The following is a 25,713-nucleotide window of genomic DNA, read 5'->3' on the forward strand; positions in this document are numbered from 1 at the left end:
ATTAAAAACCCAATATTCTGCTGCAGTGATTGGTTTATGGCCTCATTTGGCAGTTTTATTTATCAGGTGTGCAGCTTCACTGTGTGTCTTATAGCCCAAGCGCTTCAGGAGTTTGTTATCTGCAGGACACTGTGCTCCTGTTCCAGAATAGATGGTATCTGGCACAGATATTGTTCTGGGGCAAACTTTTGGACCTGTTTCTCCAATCTGTCAGCCAGTTTTGGCACGCTGTCCCCACAGATTTCTGTGAAGACAGTAGGAAAAAATATAGGTTGGAGATCACACCTTGCATTGCTGATAGCTTTTGCTGAAAAACTAGTGTTTTACAAAGCACTGCTACATGGAAAATAGCTGTACATCAGTTTCTGCTATTGCCTGCCCTTAGTTAAACCAGACTCAAATTTTGTGGTACCACGTAGGTGATGGAACTTTCACTATCTCACACCTTTGAAGACAGGAAGAACAAAACTAATGCCTGGAAATTGCCCTGCTGTCTCTTCCACAACAAGGCAAAAGCTCACACAGTTGAAAGCTGTAAACATATTCCAACTCACATTTATTCATGTTACTGCTTTCACATTGATGTGGTGCAAGATACTGCTCATTTCAGCTGGGGCCACAGACATGTCCCAGTAAACCCTTGATATCTTTTAGACTATGAATTAATACTGTACTCAGGACATTAATAAATACTTGAAAAGTCTGTAAATGACCTACGTTGAACTCCTTTGTAAAAGTATTTACCTTATTTAAATGGATTTATTTTTATGTCAAAATACATTACACCATGAAGTGATGGATGCAACAGTTCTGACAAATTGTGTGCACCAGATATGGTCTTTATCACTGCTGCAAGTCTGCATATGTTTGGGATTGAGCAGGCAGTGATGAAGATTCTGCAGAGCCAAAAAAGATTTGATCTTAAGGTGCTCATTTTGCTCTCATTGAAAACACAGCAGCACTTCCCAGGGAGATCCTCTGGGCTGGTGCTCAATGATCTGATGCTCTGGCAGTGCCTCAGTCCAGGGTGAAATGCTGGATGCTTCAGCCTCAGCCCAAGATGAAATGTTGGATGCTTCAAGCTCCTCTGAGCTCTCTGAGCACACCACACCTCCTTGCATGTGTGTGCATGCATGTGTGCGCTGCTCACCATGCCCATGGAGCAAAGTCCAGCAACCATGCTCAGCAACTGATGTCCCTGACTGTGCCCTTTAGACACAGCCTTCGTGGCAGATGTGGTTGCCGTTGATCAGGCTGAAGGTGGCCAGGGAGTGGTTGGTGCTCTTGAGGGAGGTCATTCGTGTGGTGCTCCTGGCCATGCTGTGGGAGCGGATGAGGAGGCGAGCTCTGCAGCACAGCAGCTGGTTGTTGAACTGCTTCCGAAAGCTCTTGCTGAGCAAGTAGAGAGCAAAGGGGTTGACACAAGAGTTAGTGAAGGCCAGGATCCGAGCACAGATGCTGGCAATGAAATGCAGCACTGAGGTGTCCACCTCGGAGTAGTGGTAGGACCGGTATAAGTAGATGATGTGAGTGGGCAGCCAGCAGAAGGCGAAGAGGCACACGAAGACCAGCACGGTCCTGGCCAGGCGCTTACGGGACTCAATCTGCACGAAGGAAGAGAAACACAGATGAGCTGCTGCTCCTAGCTCAGAGCAGGGGCTGACTATTTTTGCCAGTGCTGCAACTTTCCAGCTAACGTATGGCAGGTGGCACATCCAGAGCAGGGAAATCTGGACTGCAGGTGAACAGAGTCAAGAATTCTCCTTGTCTCTCCTCAACCCCCTTCCCTTATAAACAAATAATTCTGAGAATTTATTACATAAGAAGTAGTCTTTCTTTTACTTTCTGTTTAGAGATAAAATTCCAGTGGCTTGTCACTTTGCAAAATCCCAGCTCTGGCAAGAAAAGTGTGGACAATCTGCATTAGTTCTCCACACATAATGTATACAATCATATGTAATTTTAATAAATTACCTTATTATTATTCCTATTATTATAATTAATTATTGTGTAGGAGTCTGGGATCTTTCACAGGCAGGACATTCTGCCATGGGGCCATGTGGTATATGTACACAAAAGTGCTGTCAACAGCTCCACAGCCCTTAAGACCAAGTTCAGCACTCAGAGTCTGAAGGAGATGGAGAAACAGAGAGAGGATATTCTGTACTTGGAGGAACACCAAGGTGGCAGCGAGGTGGACCCTTCAGCTGAAAGCACTGGAGCCACCAGGAGAGAACTACAGCTGGTGAATAGATGGATGACCACCTCTCGCATAATCTGAGCTTTGTCAGGGAAAGCTGCTTTCACAAAGCCAGCTAGCAAGCAGTATAACCTTCATGCAGACCAGCCACACTTTCGTTTTACTTACTTCTACAGGCTTGGAGTCAACCCAAAGGTATTGCTCAGCTGAGGGGAGCTGAGGTAAACCATACCTTGTCTTTTGCCTACAAGTGCGGTACATTAAGATAGCAAAGCCACTGAAAAACACATCTCTCTTCCTTATGAATGCAAAAGCCATGAAGGAGGCTGCCCAAAATGAGAGGACAGACAGAGTTGCCCAGAAAAACCTGCTAAAATGCAGCACTCCCTGGGAGAGGTTGTGCATCCAGAGTTTGCAGGATTGGAAAATGTAACACTGCTGATCTTTTGGGGCACCCTAACGTTCTCCTCTGTGGTAATCCCACTAATGCTTCCCAGATACTCCTAGGGAATTAGCTACATCCCACTTCTTGTACTTAAGTAGAATGTGAATGGCCTGCAACTGCTCCTAGCCTCAGCCCTGCTGCCCTTGCTCCTGCCACAGTGCCTGGCCAGGCTCCCAGGACACTGCCCTATCCTCACTCTGCATCCAAGCTCCACAGGTAAATCAGAAACTGAGCATCTTACACAGGCTAATCTATTCTCAGGACAGCTGCAAGCAGGAAGCAGGCAGGAGAGACATAGCAAGCCCATTTGGACTTTATTTCATGTCCCTTTAATGGCACTGACTAAAAATCAGCCATTGAGCTCAGGAAGGACTGACATGCACCAGATGATAACATCTCCAGCAAGCAGGCTGAAAATTAAATCCTTTGAGAAAGGGCTCTCCTTGGCTAAACCATATATTCTTTTAAAATGTATTCTTAATTTGATATAGGGCTATTGAGGCCACATCTGCACTATAAGGAAAGCAAGCAATGCAATAAAGAAATCGATACCAGTTATCTCAGATGGAGACGTATAGCACTTGAATGCACTGCAGGACGGGAATGATGGACGGAGGGTGCTAGACCAGCCTGGCCTTTTGCTTTCTTTAGAGCTCCCTCCCCAAAACCAAAGGGGAAAGAGCTGCACTTTATTGCCACTAATCAAAACAGCCATCGAATCAGCAGAGAAATGGCCTGCAGGGCAAAAGATTTACACCCATTCAGAAGGGAAAAGGGATAAGGATTTCAGGGATTGCACATCATTTGATGGACAAAACCCAAGCCCTTCCAGCCTTACTGCTTCAGCATAGCACCTGAAGGCTGTGTAAGATGATATTGTTGGGTCAGTCTAAGGTGTAGGTGTCAGCTGGGTGCAATTGAGTGGACAATTGCTCAGCTATGAATGGCTCATGTCAGTTTAGCTGAGGTTGAAACACACCTCAGTTAAGAAGAAACGATAAGGTAAATAAGATAAATACATCAAGGTAAATAGGCTGTTTAGAAACAGACAAGGCTTCATCCAAGGTCCTCTCTCTGAGAAAGCAACTTTGTGAAGTTTTGATTTTCTCCCATATCACCCCTGTGCTTCAATCTGCAAACACTGTATCTGGTCTGCCCCTTTGCCTGCATCCTAGTCAATTCCTTCCCAGGCTTTGGCAATGGTCTCCTGCTATGCTTGCCATGGTAACCACTCTGCCAAAGTCTCTGAACTAACCAGCAGGAGGAGATGCTCTAACTGTTTAGCCGTGTATTATGGCTTCCTTCATCCACTTTAATTATTTTACCCCACCTAATCTATTAAAATCAGTACCACAGACATGGTCTGTCACAGTGTAAATTTCCTAGTATTCCCTCTTTCCTCCCAGATTCATAGAGAATGTGGATTTTTGAAGAAAGTCAAATCTCTACCTGTTTCCTCACATGCACATTTCCTTCCACGGGGATGTTGTAAGCACTCCGGATCAAATTCTTAGCAATAAAATAATAATACACTGAAATTACAGATAGGGGAATAATATAAAATATGAGAAATGATGCCATTGAATGGATTTTGGGATGCAGCCCATCTGAATGAGGGTAAGGAGCACAGCTGATAAAGGTTTTATTAGTCCCTTTTTCATGGAAAGGGTGCAGATCTGAAAATACTGCTTCAGGGATGGCAAGCAACATGGATACAATCCAGATTATAGCAGCTCTCACACAAATCTTCATCAGTGCATGTGACGCTTGGATCTCCATTGGCCTTACTATAGCTTTATACCTAAAAAAACAAACAAAAAAAGGTTATAGTTTATTGACCTCAACATTCAAGCATAGTATTTCTGCTTTTCCCTTTTATTCAGAAATAAAAACACAAAATAATTCTTTACTCAAGACTGGATTTTTTCTGGTGTTTTTTAATTTCAATATTTTCAATAGATTTCTCAATTTAAACCAGAGCCACCTGTCATCAGTTCATTCATTTCCATGTGTATTGATTATCAGTTCATTTAATTTGTAATTGACCCGACAAAGCACAGGGTTCCCTGCCATTAACATGTTTATTGATATTAATGACATGAATATGTGTCCAAACAGCATTAAGACAGGAAGTGCAATCATAGACTTCTCTTCCAAAGTGTACAGCAGCTTACACCCCAGAACAGTGGTGAAGGAAACTGGGCTGAGATTTTGACACACGTTTCAAGCTGTGAGTATAGCAGTCTCCTGCAAACCTTATTTTTTCTCAAGCTATAAAGAGCATGCTGCCTGCTTAACTGTTGTTTGGTGGTGTAGCTGGCAAGAGTTTTCCCTAACTCAATGCATTGAGGTAAAGTAGCCAGAAGTGCTAACTGAGTCTCTTGCAGAAAAAAAAAAAAAAAAACACCATTATTGCTTACTATTCTAGATACACAGAGACATTTTTTGATTTGAAATATTGTCTTTCATGATTTCAGCCTTTCAGAAAATTGTACTTTAGAATCCAAGAATATAAAATAATTAAATTTATTTGAAATTGGTGTGTGTAATGAGAGGAATGGAAAACATCAGAGCTTAATATATGCTGGAGCCCTGCTCTGGCAGGATTTGACACTCCAAGCAAGCCACAACTCAAATATGCATTTAAGGAACATAGTAGAAGAAAAAAGAGATAATTAGGAAGGGGTATCTACAGGTTTCACAAATTAGCATGGAGGGTCATTTTTATAACAGTTACAAACTTGGGTATTTCTTCCAGGATCTGCCTCACTCTGCCCATGGTGCTCTTTGCTCCCCCTTGGTCACTTCTCCCTGCAGACCAGTGTGTGCCTGGGTCCTGGACAGTCCCAGCTCTCTTTGGCATAGCAGGGTACATCCCATCAGCTCCTCGAGTCCATTTCTAAGCTTCTTCCAGCATCCTGGCTCCTTCAGGCAGCTAAGTGGGCTCTGGGGTGGGAGCAGGCAGTGAGCACAACACCCTGCCCGAGTGCGGGTGGCACAGCAGGGCCCCTCCATGCAGCAGCACAAACCAGGCTCTAGGGACACTCCATGAGTCCCCACCTGCTGTAGCCTGCATTATCCTAAAGCTCAGCATTTGAAAGAGGAGTCCATCAGTCCTGAACTGTTTTAACTGGGTAATTGCTTTATTTGTAGGGTAGGCATGCATTCAACTTCTGATTATATGCAATATCCTGCTCAGCACACCCAGCTTTCCCTCCATGTAGGTATATATGTGTCTACATATCTCATATGGATTTAAATGCATACACATTCATGTATGGATGCATGTACATTCATGTATACATTACTACATACATAGTAACATACTTATTTTTATGATGACTGTATCTAGACATTTTGTCATTTGCAGGTATTTCTTCATACAGGTACCTTGTGTGGAGGACTTTTCCTTTCATGTACTACAAACATTGTGCTCAGTAGTTTGCTGTTTAAACACTTATTCTCCAAGCTCTGCAGCTCCCCTTTTTTTCCAGCTGCAGTGGCCAGACACAGTATTTTTAAGGTTTGCTTAGCACCTCTTTAACTTCCACTCTGAAAACTGTGGATTAAGTGGTGTCATACCACAAAGCACAATTTTCCAGCACCAGATCATAAACTCAGGCGAAGAACATCACAGCTCTTAAACAAATATGATGCTTTGGCTATTGCAGTCATAAAACAGAAGTGTTAGACAGATTACTAAAGGAGTTGTGTTGAAATAGCTCCATTTATAGTCTCATTGACCAGATATAGATTATTGACAGAAATATTAGCTCACTTAAAGTTTTCAGTAAATCTTCAAGAAGAGAAATGCAAAAGGAAATTAATAATATATCAAGATATTAGCAATTTTAGTTGATTCAAAGGTCTTTCTGCAGATGTTTACTGTGTGCTTATCAATATGACATGTTAGCACAATTATTTCAGGGACTGTCTTACAAAATATAGACAGCTGAGAGAAAACTTTCTAGTATTACGTTCCAGGAACATGGATAAGTTAAAGAATATAGAGAAACTGTTTCATTTTTATTAACATTAACAAAGTTGGAGAAGCCAGAAAATTACTCCATTTCAAGTTATTGGTACATTTTAATCAGAGATGGCATATACAAACAATTTAATTCAGACAGAACATAATTACAAATGTCTAGGATGCTGGCACTGACTACTAGGCATTTAGTATATCTTTAAAGCCTTCTACAGCAGATGCAAGAGAAGATATGAGAGGTTTTACTTGCAAGGGGGTTCAGTGTAGACCCAAAGGATGGGAGTGAAAGAACAGAAAGCTAAACCAGAGGACACAAAGCTAGAAAACAGATTTTGAAAATATAAGTTCTCAGGTGCAGGGCCACAGGAAGGTACTTTCTTAATAGCCTGACAATCAAATAAAATTATTTTGCTGACTAGCTGCATGACTTCCTTGATGGTGGGTTAATTTAAGCAGACATCTCTAGTAATCTCCGTTAGTCTCCAAGTATTGATGTGTGACTATCAGTAGTGATCTGGTAGGAATCCCCATTTCCAGCTGCCTTGCTGATGTGTCAGTGGGTCAGTCCAGTTTGTGTTTCAGCACTCTACTCTCCCATGCCAGCTCAGGCTCTGGACAGCAGCTGCAGGGGCTGCTCCTGGTGAGGGCATAGGGGATGCTACACATGAGGAACTGGCCCCCCAGGCTGGTGCTTGGGCTGGGACACCACTAGATTTTCCTGTTGCTGGTGTTCAGGGTGTGAAAAAGCTGCACCTCCTGCTTGGCTTCTGTGTGGGGCTCAGAAATGCCTTCACTCCTTTCTTCTCCATTCCACTTTCTTGGCAGGGTCAAACCTGGGGTTTATAATTTATTTGACATTTCTTCATAACTTCATCCAGGTAGACTGGACTTGAGTAGCAGCTCATTCTGCTTTTCAGCATGTGCATTTCCAGTTTGTATGTCAAATAATATTTCAAGTTTCCACAGCTTTGTCCTCTGCAATTTGTTTTTCAATGAGTTTGCCTGAGGCATGCCACTTTTCCTTATTTAAAATCCAGCATGTGAATATTTCAATCCACTTTGAAGGAGACATTGATGAATATACCTATACACCTTAGAGGAGCCATGGATCTCATGGAACTGAGCTTTCATGCATAAGTTTTAGCTCAGGTCATAACATGGCCTCTGAGAATATGTGTCCCATTGCATGCTCAACTGTCTGCATCAGATCTAGGCATGGCCCTGGACTGATCACCTCTGCTGCTCGCACATTCAGTCTCTAATTATTGAATTATTGTTTGAAATATATATATTCTTTTCAGCCAAACTCCTTTCCCTATTGGCTTTTAAAGAAATTTTTGAAAAAGTTAAAAACCAGAAGTACAATTCATGCACTGCAACAAAGCCCAAAACTTCAAAATATGCCTTGTGAAGATTCATTCGAATAAAAAAACACACAGTCAAGAACTCATGCCACTCATGCCAGATGAATATGACTAGGTTGCTGACCTGATTGGAAATATGAAAGAGATGCTGACCTTTACTACTGCTCAGTCTTTGAATTTCTCTGTTCCCACTGGTGAAGCAGCAACCTGCCAGGTACACTGCAGCTGCCAATGACCTCCCAGCCAGGATGGATGTTAGTCAGCTCCTTGTCTTGAAGTCTCACTCAAAGAAGCCCTCAAAAGAAATTACTCATGGGGCTATCCTAAGAGTGCTTAATGTAATTGCAATTCATGAGGCATTGTGAGGATTCCCCTGCTAAGGAAATCCTCCCCACACCAGCCACAGTGACTCTGGTGCTGTCCCTGTTCTCCAGGGCAGTATCCAAGCCTCCAACAGAAAGGTGGTGATTGTGTTGCTTCAACCCAGAACAACTGATCACATTTTAACCTAATCCCAAAAATTCATTGTGGATTGGTAGGAATTCACAGAGCATGTGCATCTCCACTGAATCCTTGAAAACATCTTTTACACATCCCTTAGGATCTCTATGCTGCTCATTAAGTAATTGTTTCTCACAACTGAAACTACTGAAATGACCATAAACCACTAAAATGTGGCACACCCAAGGTCTTTCTGTGGTAAATACTTTTCCCACTGAGGTTACTATGTCAGAGAAACAGGAAAACTCTGTCACTGTCCCTGTGTTAATAATAATGTAACTAATGATAGCATCACCTAATGTGCTCTAAAGCTTGGAGTATGCAAACATTGGTTAATACCATGCACTTAGCCCCAAAGCTGCAGCTTCAAATATAAACACAGACGTAGCTGCAGCATGAAAAAGACACTTACAGATAAATTGTCCACAGATACCAACCAAAATATGGCCCCAAATGGATGTCAGTGTTTCCTAGGTGTAGTTTCTCTGTTGGTACAAAGATATTTTATCCATCTTTGTGCTCCTCAGCTGCGCCAAGAAAATACACGTCACCTGAAGCATAAACAGGCTTTGCCTTCAAAGCCATACTGCCTATATGTTTCTAAGCATAGAAGGGCTGCAATTTTGCTCTCTGGGGAAGAAAGTGGTTTTTATCCACAAAGACTGCAGCCTCAGTGCTTCCCTTCATGGCTTTCTCCTGTCACCTTCATCCACTTACTTATGCCTGCTACAACAGCCACAAAAATTAAATTAATACAACTAAAGCATGGGGAGAAAAATCAGATGTTTCCCTGGGATTTTAAATTAATTTAGGTCCATATGGCTAAGTCTCTGGTTTTTTTTTTTTTGTTTTTGTTTTTTTTTTTTTTTTTTTGTTTTTGTTTTTTGTTTTTTTTTTTTTTTTGTTGTTTTTTTTTTTTTTTTGGTTTTTTTTTTGTTTTTTTTTTTGTTTTTGGTTTTTTTTTAGGGAAGTAACTTTATACTGTGTGGTGAAGCTGGTGCTATAGGCAGCCTCAGCTTGCTCTTCTCTTCCATGACTGCTTTGTATTAATGCCTTTCTCCCTTCCCTTATGACAGCAAGGAAAACTAATGTAGATGACCCAGGTGTGTAAGGAGAGAAAATGCCTGAAAAAGACTCTGCCACAGAGTACTGTCCTTTTCTATCTCAGTCCTTCGAATCACGTCCATCTTTCTACAGCTTAACATCACCCTTGAAGAAATATAAGAGGAGAAAAAGGTCTGCCCATCTTTCCTCCAGAGAAAAGGGACAGTCCCTCTCCAAAATGAATTTGCAGGAGTACTTAAATGTCAAGAAAAGTTTCCTCCAAGTATTATCATCTGTTACTACACCCCACACCATTTATTAAAAATATCCTGTGCCCCACTCCTGAATTTGTTTAATGGTTTAAAACCCAAGTGTATTAAAACCTGTTCAAACAAGATTTCAGAAGCCTTGCCCACCCTTGCTTAATTACTAATCCCACTGTTTAGACTGCATCAGGCTGGTGGAAAGATGTACATATCGCCACTTTCTTTCTGTCTGAAGTGAGAAATCCACTTACAAAGTTTTGGATCTGTTTGGACTGTGCTCTATTTTGAGAAGTTGAACTAATTTGAAACTCAGACTTAAATAAAAAAAGCAGGGATTGGCTGGAACAGACTGATGTCTTACAGAAACAGTCACGTAAATTGCTGAGAAGTGAAAACACTGAGTTCCTCCCAGTCTAGAAAATGAGCTCCTGAAATTGCCATGATTTCCTGTGCTAAGGATGGAAGAACTGCCTCTCAGTCAGCATGTCCCCCATACTTCTTCTGTTCCCACTTGTAACTGATATAGTGAGAAAAGTGCAATTTGCAGTCCCTCTGATCTCCAATCATCTGTTCCCATTTGTGAGGTTAATGGCACATTGGTCTGGTCCTGGCCTGAGAACAGACCAAACAAAAATCCCTTCATTAAGATTTTACAATTAAGTTCTATGAGCATCACATTAATGTTTTGACCACATAATACGAAGGACTGGCTCAATTACCATGCAAAAAAGCCTCAGGCAACAAAGAAAAATCGATGCCATGGAAAAACTACATAAATGAAGAAGATGAAGCCCTGTTGAGTGAGAAGCTCCACCTGGAAAGCAAGAAAAGTCATATTAAATATACCAAGAAATTTATGACAAATGCAATGCCACAAACTTTCTTTATTGTTTCCACCATGGATGTTATGAATATTTATAGCTCTGAAGACAATTCAGTAAATCCACAAAATTGCTAGACTGTCTAACCCATCAACACACTCCGACAACCTATTCTGGGTCTATCTGCTTTCTGCATACTTAGTTACGATTATCATTATTATGCATGATTCTTGAGTGAACATCTGTTATTAAAATCTTTAGTAAATTGCATATGGGCACAAAGACATCTCTAATGGGCAAATCTTAAATACATTGGCAGGTACTGCCTACTTTCTCTTTTTATTAATTTAACATTTAAATGGAAAGAAAAATGAGGCATTGATGAAAGTGGCACAGCTCTTATTTTTAAAGCATATGTTCAAAATTCAATCTCTATACCTGCATACTGCTACATTATCCTGGAATATGGACAAATAAGAACCTCAGTCTAGGAATGCCTAAATTCAGAATTGAGACAAAATGCTTTAGAGACCACTGAACTGTACTACATACTGGTGAAGGAGAGCTTAAACACGAATCATTTGATAGTGAATGTGTTATTCCTAATCATAACCATCAACAACCTAAAATATTTCAGAAATTAACTATACATATGGAAAACAATGGATTAAAAGGTTACTGCAGGAAACAGTGTGAGTTCCATGGACATCAGAAGAATCCCCTTTGCACCCTGGGTAGTTATTCCCAGAAGGTGATCTTCAGCTTCATGCCAGGTTAAAGATTTCAGTGGGGCCAACTTTATGGTTCCTTGCAAACAGATGTGAGACCTGCTGTCTGACGCAGGGCTGGGACCCATCCATTTACAGAACCACAGAATATGCTGAGTTGGAAGGGACTCACAAGGATCATTGAATCCAACTCCTGGCCCTGCACAGGACATCCTAAGAGTCAGACCTTGTGCCTGAGAGTAATGTCCATGTGCTTCTTGAACTCTGTCAGACTCAGTGCTGTAACCACTTCCCTGGGGAACCTGTTCCAGTGCCCAACCACCCTCTGGGCAAAAAACCTTTTCCTGATATCCAACCTAAACCTCTCCTGACACAACTTCAGGCCATTCCCTTGGGTCCTGCCACTGGTCACCACAGAGAGGAGATCAGGATCTGCCCCTTCTCTTGCCCTCATGAGGAAGTTGTAACTGCAGTGAGGTCTCCCCTCAGTCTCCTCCAGGCTGAACAGACCAAGTGACCTCAGCCTCTCCTCCTACAGCTTCCCCTTAAGACCCTTCACCATCTTTGTTGCCCTCCTTTGGATACTCTGTAATAGTTTAATATCTTTCTTACATTGTGGTGCCCAGAACTGCCACCAGCACCCAAGGTGAGGCTACCCCAGTGCAGGGCACAGAGGGACAATCTCCCCTCCCTTGCCTGGCTGGCAATGCTGGGCCTGATGCCCCCCTGGACACAGTTTGGAAACATCCTTTCATTTCAAAACCAGCAAGCTCCCATCCAGATCCCAGCACCAGCCAAGCACTGCACACATTTCTGTGGGCTCAGTGCCTGGGTACAGCCAGAGGGATGTGCCTGCTCGAGCCATGTGGCACCAGAGCACATGCTGGTGTGGGGGTTGCAATGTGCTGAGCGTCTGGAGGCAGCTGGGAGAACTGGTGCTGCCATGGGGCCACCAGGCGTGAGAAGGAGCAAGCCCCAGGGGTGCTTCCATCCAAGGCTTTACTGCCTCAGCCCAAGTCTCCAGTGATGTCAGCAGCCTGGGAGTGGGAGATCTGCATGCCTGAGGATTGAACTGTGACCAGGGCAACTAAAGCTGCAGCCTCAGACATGGACTCCTCATTTCACTAGAGAATCTGCCTTATTTCTGCTGGAAGCACCACCTTTGGTGCATAAAGACAGAATCACTGAGTAACCTAAGCAGGTGGCATAACTGCTGGATATCCCACAGAGCCAGTTGTAGAAATTCATTAGAGTTTCTAAAAATGGCAGTTGCTCAACAGAAAAAGTCCTGCCTGTACAATAAATCAATATTGTACCTTGTTTTGACAGAGAAAGCAGAGCTTATCATTGACCTAAAAATTAGCACTTCCATAAGCTATAGCAGCTGTGGTGTGCTTATATTAATTTTGTGGAAATAGAATAAAAATCTCTATATATATAGAACCAAGTCCAGGTTGGATGAGGCTTTGGGCAACCTGATCTACTGGAAGGTGTTCCTGCCCACTGCTGAGGGGTTAGAAGTAGATGACCACTAAGGTCTCTTCCAACCCAAACCATTCTATGATTCTATGATTCTCTTAACTTTAGAGAAGCAGATTTCCTAAAGTTAAAAGCAGCTTTAAATTAACTGACTGAGAACACAATCTAAAGAGATATCACCAACTATACATTAGTTGCTGACTTCCAGCCTGCTCCCTGGTGTCTCCCTCCTTGCCGCGAAAAAAGCACGGCAAAAAGCTGCCCTGGATAACAGAAAAGGAGCAGTCATGCTAAAACCTCAAATAAGTAATTACAAAAATCAATATGCAACAGATGGGAAAAAAAGCAAAAGTAAATGACAGCAAGTATTGGAGTTTTAAAATGTTGGTGACTGATAAGGGAAGCTGAAAGAGCCAACAAATTATCAAAGGTCACTCTGCAACAGACAAAGGTGCATTTTTAAATACATCAAGAATAAAAAAAATCAGAAAGTCAGGCATGCACATAAATAGTGAAGATATGAACAACGATGAGACAAAGTGCAAACAATAACCTGATAGTCATCTTCAGGACCAAATGAGCAGGAGATCTGTGTGGTTCTATACTATGTGTGCAGTACTACAGATGTAGCAGAAAACTTGTGAGCTGTATTAAAGAAGCTGTGAGCCAACATCTGCTAACACAAACTAATTTCACACCAGCAGGCCTGAATAATTTACACCTAGGAGTACTAAAGGAACCAGCTGAGGAACAACTGGTGCTAATTTTTTTACAAATCTTGAAAAAGTGGTAAATTTCCTCAGAAGTGGAGAACTGGCTTCAAAGATGTGATGCTCAGAAAAGCTGGATGGTGTGACCAAGAAAAGTGCAACTAATTGTGCTGCCCATGGCCACTTGCAGAGGGAGTAAGAGATAGGTTAATCCTGCTAACAGGTGATAATTAATATGTCTGTCTTGTTTAACACACAGCAGATGTCAGCATTGTTTTATCTTGTCACAACATAATAGGGATTGTGAAGAGGGTGTGGGCCATGCTGGTGTGCAGAGGAGCTGCAGCTTTCATGGGCATGTTGGCACAGGTGACCCTGCATGTAGCTATGCACATGTGTGAACCGGGGTACATGTGGTCCTCCCTCTCCTGTGCATGCAATCCCTGTCCCACTCCCACAGGAAAGGGTTAAAATTAGGACTCCTGGTCTCAGAAGGGGGGATTCCAGGTGGGGACCCTGAGCCCCATGCTTCCTTAGCAGTGCATCAAGCATGGTGGTAAAAAGCAGTGTGTGGAACCATTTGTAGCCTGAGTCCTGGGAACTTTCTCTAGCTGCAGTGTTATTTGTTGTGCATATCACTTGCCTTGAGCAGGCTATAAAACCTTTGCTGGAAAAGTTTGCAAATGACACAGTGGCTAATCAGACTGAGAATGTTGTAGAGTCATTGGGATAAATGGCCATAGTCTAAAGTAAACCATTTTAACTCAGTTATGTGTAAAATAGTAAATACAGTAGCCAAGTGAGCTGGAGATGCAAAAAATTAGTGCTCTTAAGGAAAGAAGAGACAAAAGAAGACATTAGAGCGACACTTCTGCATGTGACAAAATGAGATATCCTGTGGGATTCTCATGGTGTCATGGCTTTAAGGGTAATTCAATATAAAGCTGAGCCCAGTTATATGATCCTTAAGTCCTTTCCATGGTTTCAGTAAACATAGGTGTCATAAGAGATCATCACCACTATATGAACCTTCAGCAGCATGTAGGGGCTGAATAATTGATTGCTGTCCTTGACTGCTCTAATCATAGAGCCATAGAATAGCTTGGTTAGGAGGGGACCTTTAAAGGATAAACAAGACCAACCCCACCCCCCCACCACCACAATAAGCAAGGACATCTTCAATTAAGTCAGGCTGCTCAAGGACCCATCCAAGCTGGCCTTGAACACTTCGAGAGGTGGGGTATCCACCACTTCTCTGGGCAAACTCCCTCCAGTGCCTTACAATCCTTACAATAAAATATTTCCTCCTTATGTCTAACTTAAACCCACTGTCTTTCAGTTTAAAACCATCGCCCCTTGTTCATTACAGGCCTTGGTAAAAAGTTCCTCTTCGTCTTTCTTATAAATCCCTTTAAGTATTGAAAGGTGTGGGAATCCTTAAAATCAGGGTCTTGGGCAAGTTGCAAAAGGCAGACCTCAAAGACAGCAGAACTGTGATTAGAACTAAGCAATAGACATAAGATTCGTCAGCAGAAAAATTATACAAGTAGAAAGACAAATAGAACAATGGTCAGTGTATTAATGCTTAACTAAAATAACTCCCTAAGTTACAGAAAAGTATATCTAGCAAGATTTTAAGAAGTTCTATGCTTAATAATGGAGCTCTGTGCATTATATCTTAAGGCTTACAAGCAGGTATTGTATTCAAAATAAGCAAGCATTGTTTTAACCAAAGGTACGTGTGCTTATAGTGGTTGGATAGAACTACTGTCAATATGCTTTTGCTTTGTGTAACTGGTCAAAAAGCTTTTAAAGAAAGTTGTAACATTAAGTTCTCTGTCTGCTGCCTGGGATGTGAGCTGCTGGCATCTTCCCATTGTCATAACAATGTAATGTGACTGATGCTAGAAAACAAACAGCTTGAGATGCGTTCCTCAGCAGTCCCGTCTCGTTCATGATTTGTACATAGTCCCCTGGCTGGCGAAAAAAGGCTGCAATAAAATAGCCCCAGGACCTTTTCTCCTCCAGACTGAACAACCCCAACTCTCTCAGCATTTCAGGTTTGCTGTGTTAGGTTATTATGCAGTGGTAAGAGGTCAGACAAATTTCAATTTGAAACATGATCTGAGTTCTAAGAGGAGAGAGTAACAGAGTGCAGAGTGCCAGACACAAGAGGCGGCAGAGCGATATATGCACCTTTAGTCTGAATATTCAAAAAACAGCCTCATGTCACTGGAAAGATTTGTTTTAATCCAAATCCTGTGAGATACTCAGTAGCCTCTGTGCACAGGTGTGGGCAAGAACTACTGCTGAGTTGATGGCTAATGTGACATCTCCTAGTCCCGCATCCACATCTCTGGTTCTCCCAGGACATTTGAACATTCATGTCTCAATCTCATGCTTCAGGGTTGCCTGAAGGTGTGAAGAAACATTTTTTTCTCTCAGGATGTCACAGTACTGTTTTCTGTCCTGCCTTCCCAGAGAACTGCAGAGACTGACTGTGGATAGAGGGCAAGTGAGGACAGGATGGGCAGAGCTCTGACAATGCTTCTCCCTTTGATGCTCCACAGTTTTCTGCAGTCCAATTAAACTGATCACTAGCGCCTGGCATAGGAAGGGAGTTTTTGCAAGGCATCTCCAGCTTTCTGCTTTTCTCTACAGCAGAGCACTTGGCTTGCTGCTGGGATACCTTCAGGTGCCTCAGTATTGTGAGAAGCCCATGGACTGTCCCTGTTTTCTGCCCCATGGCATAGGGATTTTGGAAGCCCTTGTTCTGCCTGAGATGCTGTGCAGCAGACACTATGTGGGGGATTTGCAGAGCCTGCTATGGCCAGGAGATCACGGCCCGTGGTGTCCTAGATTGTACAGGGTGAGGTGAGCACCTGGGTGTTAAACTGCTGAAAAACAAGGTGAGGGGACTCCATAAGGACTGTGGTGAAGTCTCTTTCCAAAATAAAGGAAGACAGGTTATTGCAAGGGTCATCTCTGAGCAAAGCAGTTACTGGATGCTTCACATGGTGGTTGTGCCTGCTTCTACTTTTTCAGCTCAGCTACCTCCTACTCTTCTCAGCCAGGCTCTTGTCCACATCTGAGCATCAAATAGTAAGACATGAACTGATGAGTCCACTGTAAGGACATCTCCTTGCTTGAGTGATGGTGAAACCCCAGCCCACTGCTGGGACACACAGCCGGCAAATTCTCTGCAGCTGGTTGTTCTCCTTAATAACAGTGTGTACAGCACCTTGTACTATGAGACCATGACAACTGATTGGGGGTTTTAGGTTTTATTGAAATGTAAACAATAGGTAATCTGACTTTTCTTCCTCTTGATTGCTTAAATATTGACAGTCTCCAGCACATTAGCACTGACTCTAAACTCAGATTTCCGTACCAGTCCCACCACTATAAATGGGAGCTCTAATCTTCCAGGTTATAGAAGTGCATCTATTGTGTTTTGGCCATCTGCTCCGGTTAATCAAGATATTAAGAAAGTTTGTGCTGTTTGATCAGTTAGTGCAAATGGATTCAGGGGCTGAGGAAATGAGAGCTAAAACTAAGGCTGTAAAGACTGTTTATATTATTATACTGACACAATATCCAGCAACCAGGATCTAAGACTCTTGTACATCAGCTGAAGAAGATAGGTGTATATCACCCTGCATCAATCAGCACATGAAGGGCAGCAGCACAGACACTGTGTCAGTGGAGAGGGTGGAAATGGGGCTGCCTGGTGCTTCAGTGTGAGGGAAGGCTTTGGGCTGGGCCAAGTCCCTCCAGTTTTCCTCCCTGTGACTAGAATGCCCAGAATGTATCTTAACTTATGGACTTGGCACTTTACAACTGATGGTATTTTTTTAAAAAGTGTCATTATGTAAATTAACTCAGGGAAATCTGGGTTGACTTTTCATAGCTTTTTATTATGGTGGCATGCTTCCCTTAGTCTGCTAGTGGAGATATAAACCAGTGAATGTAAAGTAAAATAAATGAACTGGCACATAGATATTACACCTCCTGTAGTAGTGTAGGTAGTATTAATAGTAGGGTCTGGAGACATCTAAATCACAGAAGAGATGAGACCACTAAACAAAGACTTTTGCATGTTTAAAAGTGTTTGTAGAAATTCTGGATTTGTTTCTTTCCTTGCATTGCTGCTTTTTTTAGGAAGGTTGTTTGGAAGTTTTATTTCTTAGATAAACAAACCATCATATGAGTTCAGAGGAACATCAAAATTTGTGTTCATGGTGCATTCCAAGGGAACCAGCAGAGCTGGGAGCCTTGCAGCATTCCTGCATCCATCCCTGCACCCATGGCACTAAGATCAACATTTCCAAAGCTAACATCCTCATTTCAGGTGTCCCACATGACTGCAACCCTGCTGTCTGCAGCTGGTTTTACCACCGTAAGCCACCTAAACTCCCATGTAATGTCACTCCACATATCTCACTACGCTGTCACTCCCAGGACTGCAGGCTGGGAGGCATGCTGCAGCTTTCCAGTACTACAACCCACGTAATCCAAGGTGCTTAAAGTAAAGATGCTGCTTGTAAACTCCAATTACATTTTACATTACTCTGCTGTGTGCTTGTAAAAACAGTATTGCTTCAGGAAGGTTTCACCGCATGAGCACCGGGGCATTTCGATCTTTTACAATGCCAGCCTAACAGTGAGGAACTATGATCAATGCTTGACAGCCTGCTTAATTCAAATGCAAATGTACATACCCTGTCAGTCACGGGAGAAAGCCAATTAAATAAAGACGTCTCCCATGACATGGGCAATTAAATAGCTGCTTTTCCTCTTGCTGTGCAAAGATTTTCCTTAATTTCCTGTCCCTTGCTGAGACAGCCTTGGTTTTTCTGCCTGGGCTAGAAGCTCAGGTGTCACTGCTCTCACGGGTGCCTCTGTACCGCTTATCCTTGCACTGAGGAGGAGGGGAAGGAGGAGGAGGGCAGAACCCAAACTCCCGTTTTTTCTGGGATAAACTGAGCAGTAGCTGAAGAAACCACTGGCTTGACAGTGCAGAGCAGCAGGGCAGACAGTTGTCCTTCCCCTACCAACCTCATTTACATTGTTTCTAAAACACACAAACATCATGCACACACATGGGCTGCTTGTTTCCTTGCTCTTGTATACTCAGCAGTGGCGCCTTATCACTCATGGAAGGTGGCTGGAAGCATAGCACATGCCTTAACCCTCTCCTGGCTGCTCTGAAAATTTGACACATTTGCAAGAAAACAGGTGTCTCCCGACAGCTCCCACTGCTCCTGCAAATGCAGCCAGACAGATGCAAGCACTGTGCAGACAGTGGAGTGGTCCCAGAGGAAATACATTTATAATATTGTTAACTCTTTTTTTGCCCTTTCTTACATATTTTCTGAAATAACAATGAAATTTGAAGGAAATCTCATGATTGTACACAGACCCATCCTAAGCACCCAGGGACCCTCTGGCTGTTCCTTGCTGCTCAAACCTGTGCAAGCATGCTCAGCTGTGTCCATACATGCACAGAGCACTTGCAGGCTGGGAGGCTCCCACTGCAGGAAAAGCTGAGGTCAGCAGTTTGTCCCTCTGTTTCTCCTCGAGAAATGTGCAAGTGAACAGTCAATCCTCCGGACAGCCCGTCATTCTGCTGGGTCAAACCACTGAGCAGCTTTAGGTGCTCTGTGCTGGAGGCTGGCACTCAGCCGAGTGTTTGCAGTCACTGGCAGACGAGAGATTCCCAACACAGGGCAAAATGGAAATGGAAATAATGAAAGTATACCTCAGGAAGACATATACTTATGCACTGATGATGTGAATGCAAAAACCTACTAAAACTGGGCCCCTTGTTTTCAGAAGGTGATCCAACACAGCCAGGATGATTTGTGCCATTGTTGTAATGTAGCATAAGTGTCTCACAGTCTCACATACTCTATCTGCCCATCACACCTACCCACTGCCTTTCACCTTGTGTTTCAGTGGTCATGTCTCTGGAAATGACCCTCTTGTATCACACTCCAATGCTCTTCTTTACACATCAGACTTCTGTTCCCTGTGATGTCTCTCTAGGCATCTCCATTATATGTTCAGTAATGCCAGCGTTGTTTCCATTTGCTTTTGTCAATGTAAGGATGCTGAAACCAAGAGGGTTTTATGATAATTTTTTGCAGGTGATGAATTATAGACAAAAGGTCTGTAGTACACTGACAAGTCTCCCTTTCCTTGGAGACAGTGCTATGCAATGCTATTCAGAGCAGGAGGTTTAGGAGGCTTTTCTTTTACATGGCCTATGGCTTTGATTAGTGAGAACAGGTACATTCACACACCTCATGTGAGCATCTCAGGTAGGACTCACCTCACTGAACATTAATCATCTCACCACCACGTCCCTTTTTTCTGTTTCCCTTCATGCAGTGCCATGTCTGTCATCAGAAGTGGGTGTCTATGAAAGCACCCCACATGTCAGGCACAGCATCTCACCTGCAGGTGTTGGGCTTCCAGACCCTCCACAGCCCCCAGCCAGCATCACCACGCTGGTTCACATTCAACTCACATTTTGGAAGTTTTCCCTTTATGTTTTAAGGTTATTTCCCTAATGATTCTGACATGATTAATACTGGGTCTGGAGTTCAGGATGACAGCTTTAAGGAACTAGACTAATGGGCTGTGAGCTGACAAAATATAGACTGTATTAAATTGTAACAAATTTAACCGAGCACTGCTGATAATTTATGAAAATAGAAACTTCTGCAAACTTAACAGATAAGGGACACTTGTGTTTCAATGCACAGCATATTAGATTCATAGAACCTAACAAAGTTACAAGTTTCATTATTATCTCCTTCGGCAGTGGACCACAGATGCATTAGAAGAGGGTAAAATGATCCCTTGGAAATGGAAACATTTGATCATCAGTGCAGCATGATGGCTAACAGGTTCCTGATAAAGCTGAAGTTCAGAACTTGAAGACACAAAACCCCAAGCTTGGCACAGCTGCTGTTTTCTGTTCTGTTCTATCACTTCAGGTAAAAAGTGCTATTGATGTGCTGCTCAGTAAAAGCATTTACAATGTTTACTTTATGTAGCGTGTGATCAGATAGCAATAAATATTTCTAACATAATCTTCTTTACAATGCATTTTCTTTTCCTTACACCCCTTAAAACAACTTACATTACAGCTTTTGAAAGATGCATTTTCCTGGAGATTTACTTATTGTTTTCCCATTTTCTTTGGAGTGGTCAGAGGGGATCCAGACACCACATAAAGCAGCATATCAAACTCAGGAGCAAAAGTGCATGTGGTCTTTCACTAGTGCAGTTTTCGTATCTTTACAGCACTTTAAAGCATATTGCTTTAAGACTTTTATCTACACATAGGCCTTTTTGTTATCTGCTACTGGGACAGACAGTGCTATTTTTATATATCCCAACACAGAGGAGAGGACAAACATATTGACCATTCTGTCTCTGAAACACCGAGGAGTTACTGCTTTCGTTGAGACTGCAAAAAGTATATTGAAATATGTGTGTGAACTACATTGAAATCTGAACAAAAGTAGTCTGATGTTTTAAAGTAGCTTAGCAAACCTAGTTTCACTTATTTCTAAGCAAGGATACAATCCCCATATCTTTTTTGTTCTCAACAAAACTGAAATGATTTTTCACTTAGTACTTCTGTGTCACTTCAGCATGGTGACAATGTATTCCTTAATCTCTTTTGGAAGTATTCAGAAAATAAACCAGCATATTTACTACACATTAATTTTACTAAACATTATTGGAAAATGAAGTTTCTGAACCAAAAACACAGATCAGTTTTGATTGGATAAGAGGCAAACCGCTTAACCAAGGGAAATACACTGGCTATGGCAAGTGCGATTCCTGGCTTCAGGCAAGCTAATTTGAATATTGGAAAAATATTTTATGAAATATTGCCTCACATATTATTAACTTTAAGGAAGCAAGCCACTAGAAAGAATTGATTCTCATTGCACTTTAAATTGCTGCTCCAGTGCCTTCACACTTTATCAAGTATGGATCAATTATTTTTTTTGCAAATATGAACATGCTATCTTTTAGCAGAGCTTCATTATGGCATTTTCTCTCGCGGTCTTTAGCTTGATCTGCTCTTGTCTCTCTTTGAATTAATGTAGACTATTAGCTAAATTGCACAAATATTTAGTTAAGAAAAAGTATCCTGTGTTCAGTCTGCATCCTCCTCAAGTTGTATGCTAATATTCATCAGATATCACCTGAGGTGGTTCTTCCCTCATCACAATAAAAAGAAACATTTTACCTGAAAATACAAATTAATAATTGTGCATTTTATGGAGTCATAATTATGCAAGCTTCTTTTCAAGGCAACAGCAGCCAAGCTTACCTGTCAGCTGAGAGAGCAGTGAGAGTAAAGACTGACACCCCTACAGAGGTGAGCTGTATGAAGGGGATAAGTTTGCATCCAGTTCTGCCAAACAGCCACTCGTCAGCAAGGTACCTGCTGGCATCCACAGGCACACAAGTCACTAAAAGCAGCAGGTCTCCCAGAGCCAAACTGGAAATGAACAAATTAGGGACATTTCTCATGGATTTCACAGTACAGAATATCTTAATCAAAGTGATATTGCCAATAAGGCCTATCAGAATGATGATCCCATAGATAGTGGGGATGGCGTAGAGGAACGCTGGGTAAAACCAGTCTTCCCCCAGGATTGAAAAGTTTGCACTCTGGTTGACAGAGATGTTATAGAAAATGAAGTTATCTGTTTCTAGGTCTAGCAGAAGGCACTCTCCAGATGCCATCGTCCTGCTTTACTCTTCTCGGAAAACAGCTTTCTTCTTTGAAAGTCCTCAAATTCCTTAAATTAATTTCTTCGTTTAATTTTGCTGCTCCTTGCTGGCTTTAAACAGTCAGAAGAGTTTAAAAGTCATATTACTTTGTGACACATCTTGTCAATAACCCAACCAAAAAGCACCTGCAGCTTACTCCACAGTCCTGTTTCCGTAAGGTGAAAGGAGAACATGTTTTAGCATTGTTTGAATTGTGAAACTTGCCTTTTCCTCCTTGACTTCTATTGCTGTTAAGTATTCCTCAGCTCTGGAAGGCCAATTATCAAATTCAAAGACCAGCAAGTGGCAGGCATTTTCGCAAACGGGGCTCGTTAAACTCCCAGCTTCGGGTCTGCCCGGCAGCTCCGAGTCCGAAAGCAGGGAGTTACAGAAAGCAAGAACTTTCGGGAGTTGCTGCCACGCTGCACTGCCAGTCTCTCCCGCATTCGGTGCCTGCCATCGCCAGCCGGATTTAAAGCGAGGGGGGAAAGCGGGGCTCGGCTGGCGGCTCGGATCCTATAGGCAGGATGTTCTGGACGTCAATCCTTGCGCTGCTTCCCACGGTGTGCGCGGCTGCTGGCAGCGCGGCGGGAGCGCCGGGAGCGCCGGCCGCCTGCTGGATGCTCCGGGCAGCGCCGCGCGGGGCGGGGGCCAGCACCGCCCTTAACTCTTTAGGAGACAAAATACACATCTGCTCACTTGGGGCTCCTGACGTGCGTCATCGGCTAGCCACTCCCTCCCCGCTAAAAAAAACAAAAAAACAAAAAAAACACACAAAAAAAAACCCAAACCAAACCAAAACAAAACAAAAAAACAAACCACAAAAGAAAAAAAAAAACCCAAAAAAACAACAAAAAAAAAAACCCAAAAAACCAAACCTCTCCTCAAAAAAACCCAACCCCAAATCTCCGCCCCCCCCCCAAAAAAACCAAAATAAGCCCCCCCCAAACAAACCATAAAAAGCCTCAAAACCATCAAAACCAAACAGTCAAACCCAAACAAATCAACCAACCAAATAAAACCCAACCCAGGTAATTTCATACTGCAAACAACGTGTTCAGAAAACTCATCCCACCTTCTTAACTAAAAGCACACCTATTTTCATTACACTCAGGTATTCAATTATTCCAGTGAAAGAGACTGATGATATAAAGCCAAATTCATCTTCCCCTCTCCTCCCTCCTCCCTTAATAAAGCCAATTAGGATAAAACCCAACATTGTCGTTAAGGTAGACAAATGAGTATTAGCACTGTGAGCCTGAAGTTATACAGGGAAACCTTAACTCTGCACACTTTTATGCTATTTTTTTAATTTGGAGGTAACAATGCTGAGAGACAAAGTTCACCATTCTATGCAATAATTTCCATAGACAATGCATGTAGAGATGCAACAGAAAGAAATTTGCTTGGCTTATAATAGTCTAAAATACTCCTTCTTAAAATCGAATTAAGATATAACTATCACTGATGCCTTACTGCTTTATAAGAGGGTATTAATGAATACCAAGGACTTTCTTGACTGCAGAGATACATAGTTAATTTGGAAAACAGCCTACAGTATTAAATGAAGCTGTACTTTACATTTTCTCTCACAACTGCTCATTTTTGCAGGCAATAGAATGTTTCACCAACTGCTAGAGTTACTTAGAAGTGAGAGGGGAGGCGATTCAAAGCAGGCATTAAAGTGTAATCACTGGTTTCTGCATAAAAGAAGCATTTCAGAACACATTCTGGAAAATCTCCAGGGGTTTGAAAGTGGTGTCCCAGGGTGGGATTTGAAACAGGAGGCTTCAATAGCTGTTTTTCTGCCTCATTCTCGTGACCTGGGTCAGTGTTTTCAGCTGTTTTTATGCTGTCCACTCTAAGTCAACAAAGGACTTATGTGTACCCTTAACTTTAAGTAGGGTTACTTCCATATGTTTTTCAAGCCAAACACACATGACAGTGCTGTGCTGAGAGCTTGAGAGTGCAGAGGAGAAGCCAAATTTTCTAGTATTCCTTTCAGACAGAAGCCTGCTTTTAAGAAAAGGCTGGAGGTTACCACAGTTAAAAGGAGAGGACACAGAGCAGCTGTACACATTCTGATCGGGGCACACGGGCACTTCTGAGGATCAGGGCCAGCTCTGGGCAGGGCTGCCAGGTTGGGTGGATGCCATTTGGAGGCAATGCCGTATTTGGCACAGCAGAGCCAAAGGCACAGAGAGGAACTGTGGAGCTACTGAAGCAGCCCTGCCACATACCATGGTAAGACACCTCTCCCAGAATATCCCCCAGCATACCTGGGAGCCTGGTATGATAGGGGCTGCATGACAAAGGGATGCACACCTCCCCCCTCCCTCCCCCCACACTTTGCCTTTGGAGCACTGGGATAAAGAGGAGAGGACACTTCTAGAAGTGGGAGTAACCACTTGGTGTAATCCTGATGGACCCCTGTGCCCAGCAGCCTGGTCAGTAGTTGGCAGTGACCTACCCTGAGTAGGAGGTGGGGACTTCTTGTCTCCTTTCCCATTCAAATGACTTGTTGACACTGGGATTTGTAAACCCACCACTCAGAGATATAGCATCTCTAACTCTCACCACGAGCCTTTATTTTTCATATGGAAAACAAAGTGGTCAGTTTGACAAAAATCCTCTAACAGGACCACTAATGCATCCCTCTTCATCATTTGAACTCTTCTACACTGAAACTTCTCTTCCCTTTACATGGCAAACTATGTGAAGTGAGCAAAGGAAGAAATGAGAAGCAGTGCTGGAAATCCTGCTGATCTGCTGGCTGACAGTGATGTTGATCACCTTTTTGAGATGGGGCATATCACCATATCCCACGTGTCTCCATCAATGAAGGAAAGGTCTCTCATGACCTCTGGGAGGATGCACTTCACCTTTATCTTTGCAAGGCTGATAGTTATTCCAGGAAGTACTTCAAGTCTAAACTTACAGCTTTCTCATTTTTGCTTTTGACAAATCAGGCTTCATGTTTAGGACAAAGTCTTCTGACCAAAGAGAATGAGAAAATGAAACGATGAAAAAAAGAAAAAAAAAAAAACCCACCAAACTCTAAACCAAACAAAACCAGATCCTATTATGCTTGAAACAGTTCAGATCATAAAAATATTCTTTATTTATGTCAAATGTAAATACACTGTTTCAGGGAAGATGAAGGACGCAGGTTTTATTCACCATTGCCTGGCCTGCAGATATTCCCCGGAAGTAACTTAAAAATGCTGAGGATATTTCCCAGACATGTTTTTGTCTTATCATAAATTGCATTTGCAAGATTTTTGTTTATAATAAATGGTGTACCTTTTTAATAATTTCACTCTACTGTTTATCTTCCCTGAGCAGGCAAAATGTCTGGGCAT

The 25,713-nt window shown here is 42.5% G+C and overlaps 1 protein-coding gene across 1 annotated transcript; it reads right to left on the reverse strand.

The window, feature by feature from the left end:
- Positions 1–555: 555 nt before the first annotated feature.
- On the reverse strand, positions 556–22,577 carry GRPR (gastrin releasing peptide receptor). The gene is made up of 3 exons (XM_053970954.1): positions 21,906–22,577; positions 4,095–4,446; positions 556–1,604 (listed from the first exon to the last, which is right to left on the reverse strand). The coding sequence occupies exons 1-3, from the start codon at positions 22,322–22,324 to the stop codon at positions 1,212–1,214; spliced, it is 1,164 nt and encodes a 387-aa protein (XP_053826929.1). The 5' UTR covers positions 22,325–22,577; the 3' UTR covers positions 556–1,211.
- Between the last annotated feature and the right edge of the window lie 3,136 nt (positions 22,578–25,713).

This window comes from Vidua macroura, chromosome 2 (assembly GCF_024509145.1).
Source record: "Vidua macroura isolate BioBank_ID:100142 chromosome 2, ASM2450914v1, whole genome shotgun sequence".
Lineage (NCBI taxonomy): Eukaryota > Metazoa > Chordata > Aves > Passeriformes > Viduidae > Vidua > Vidua macroura.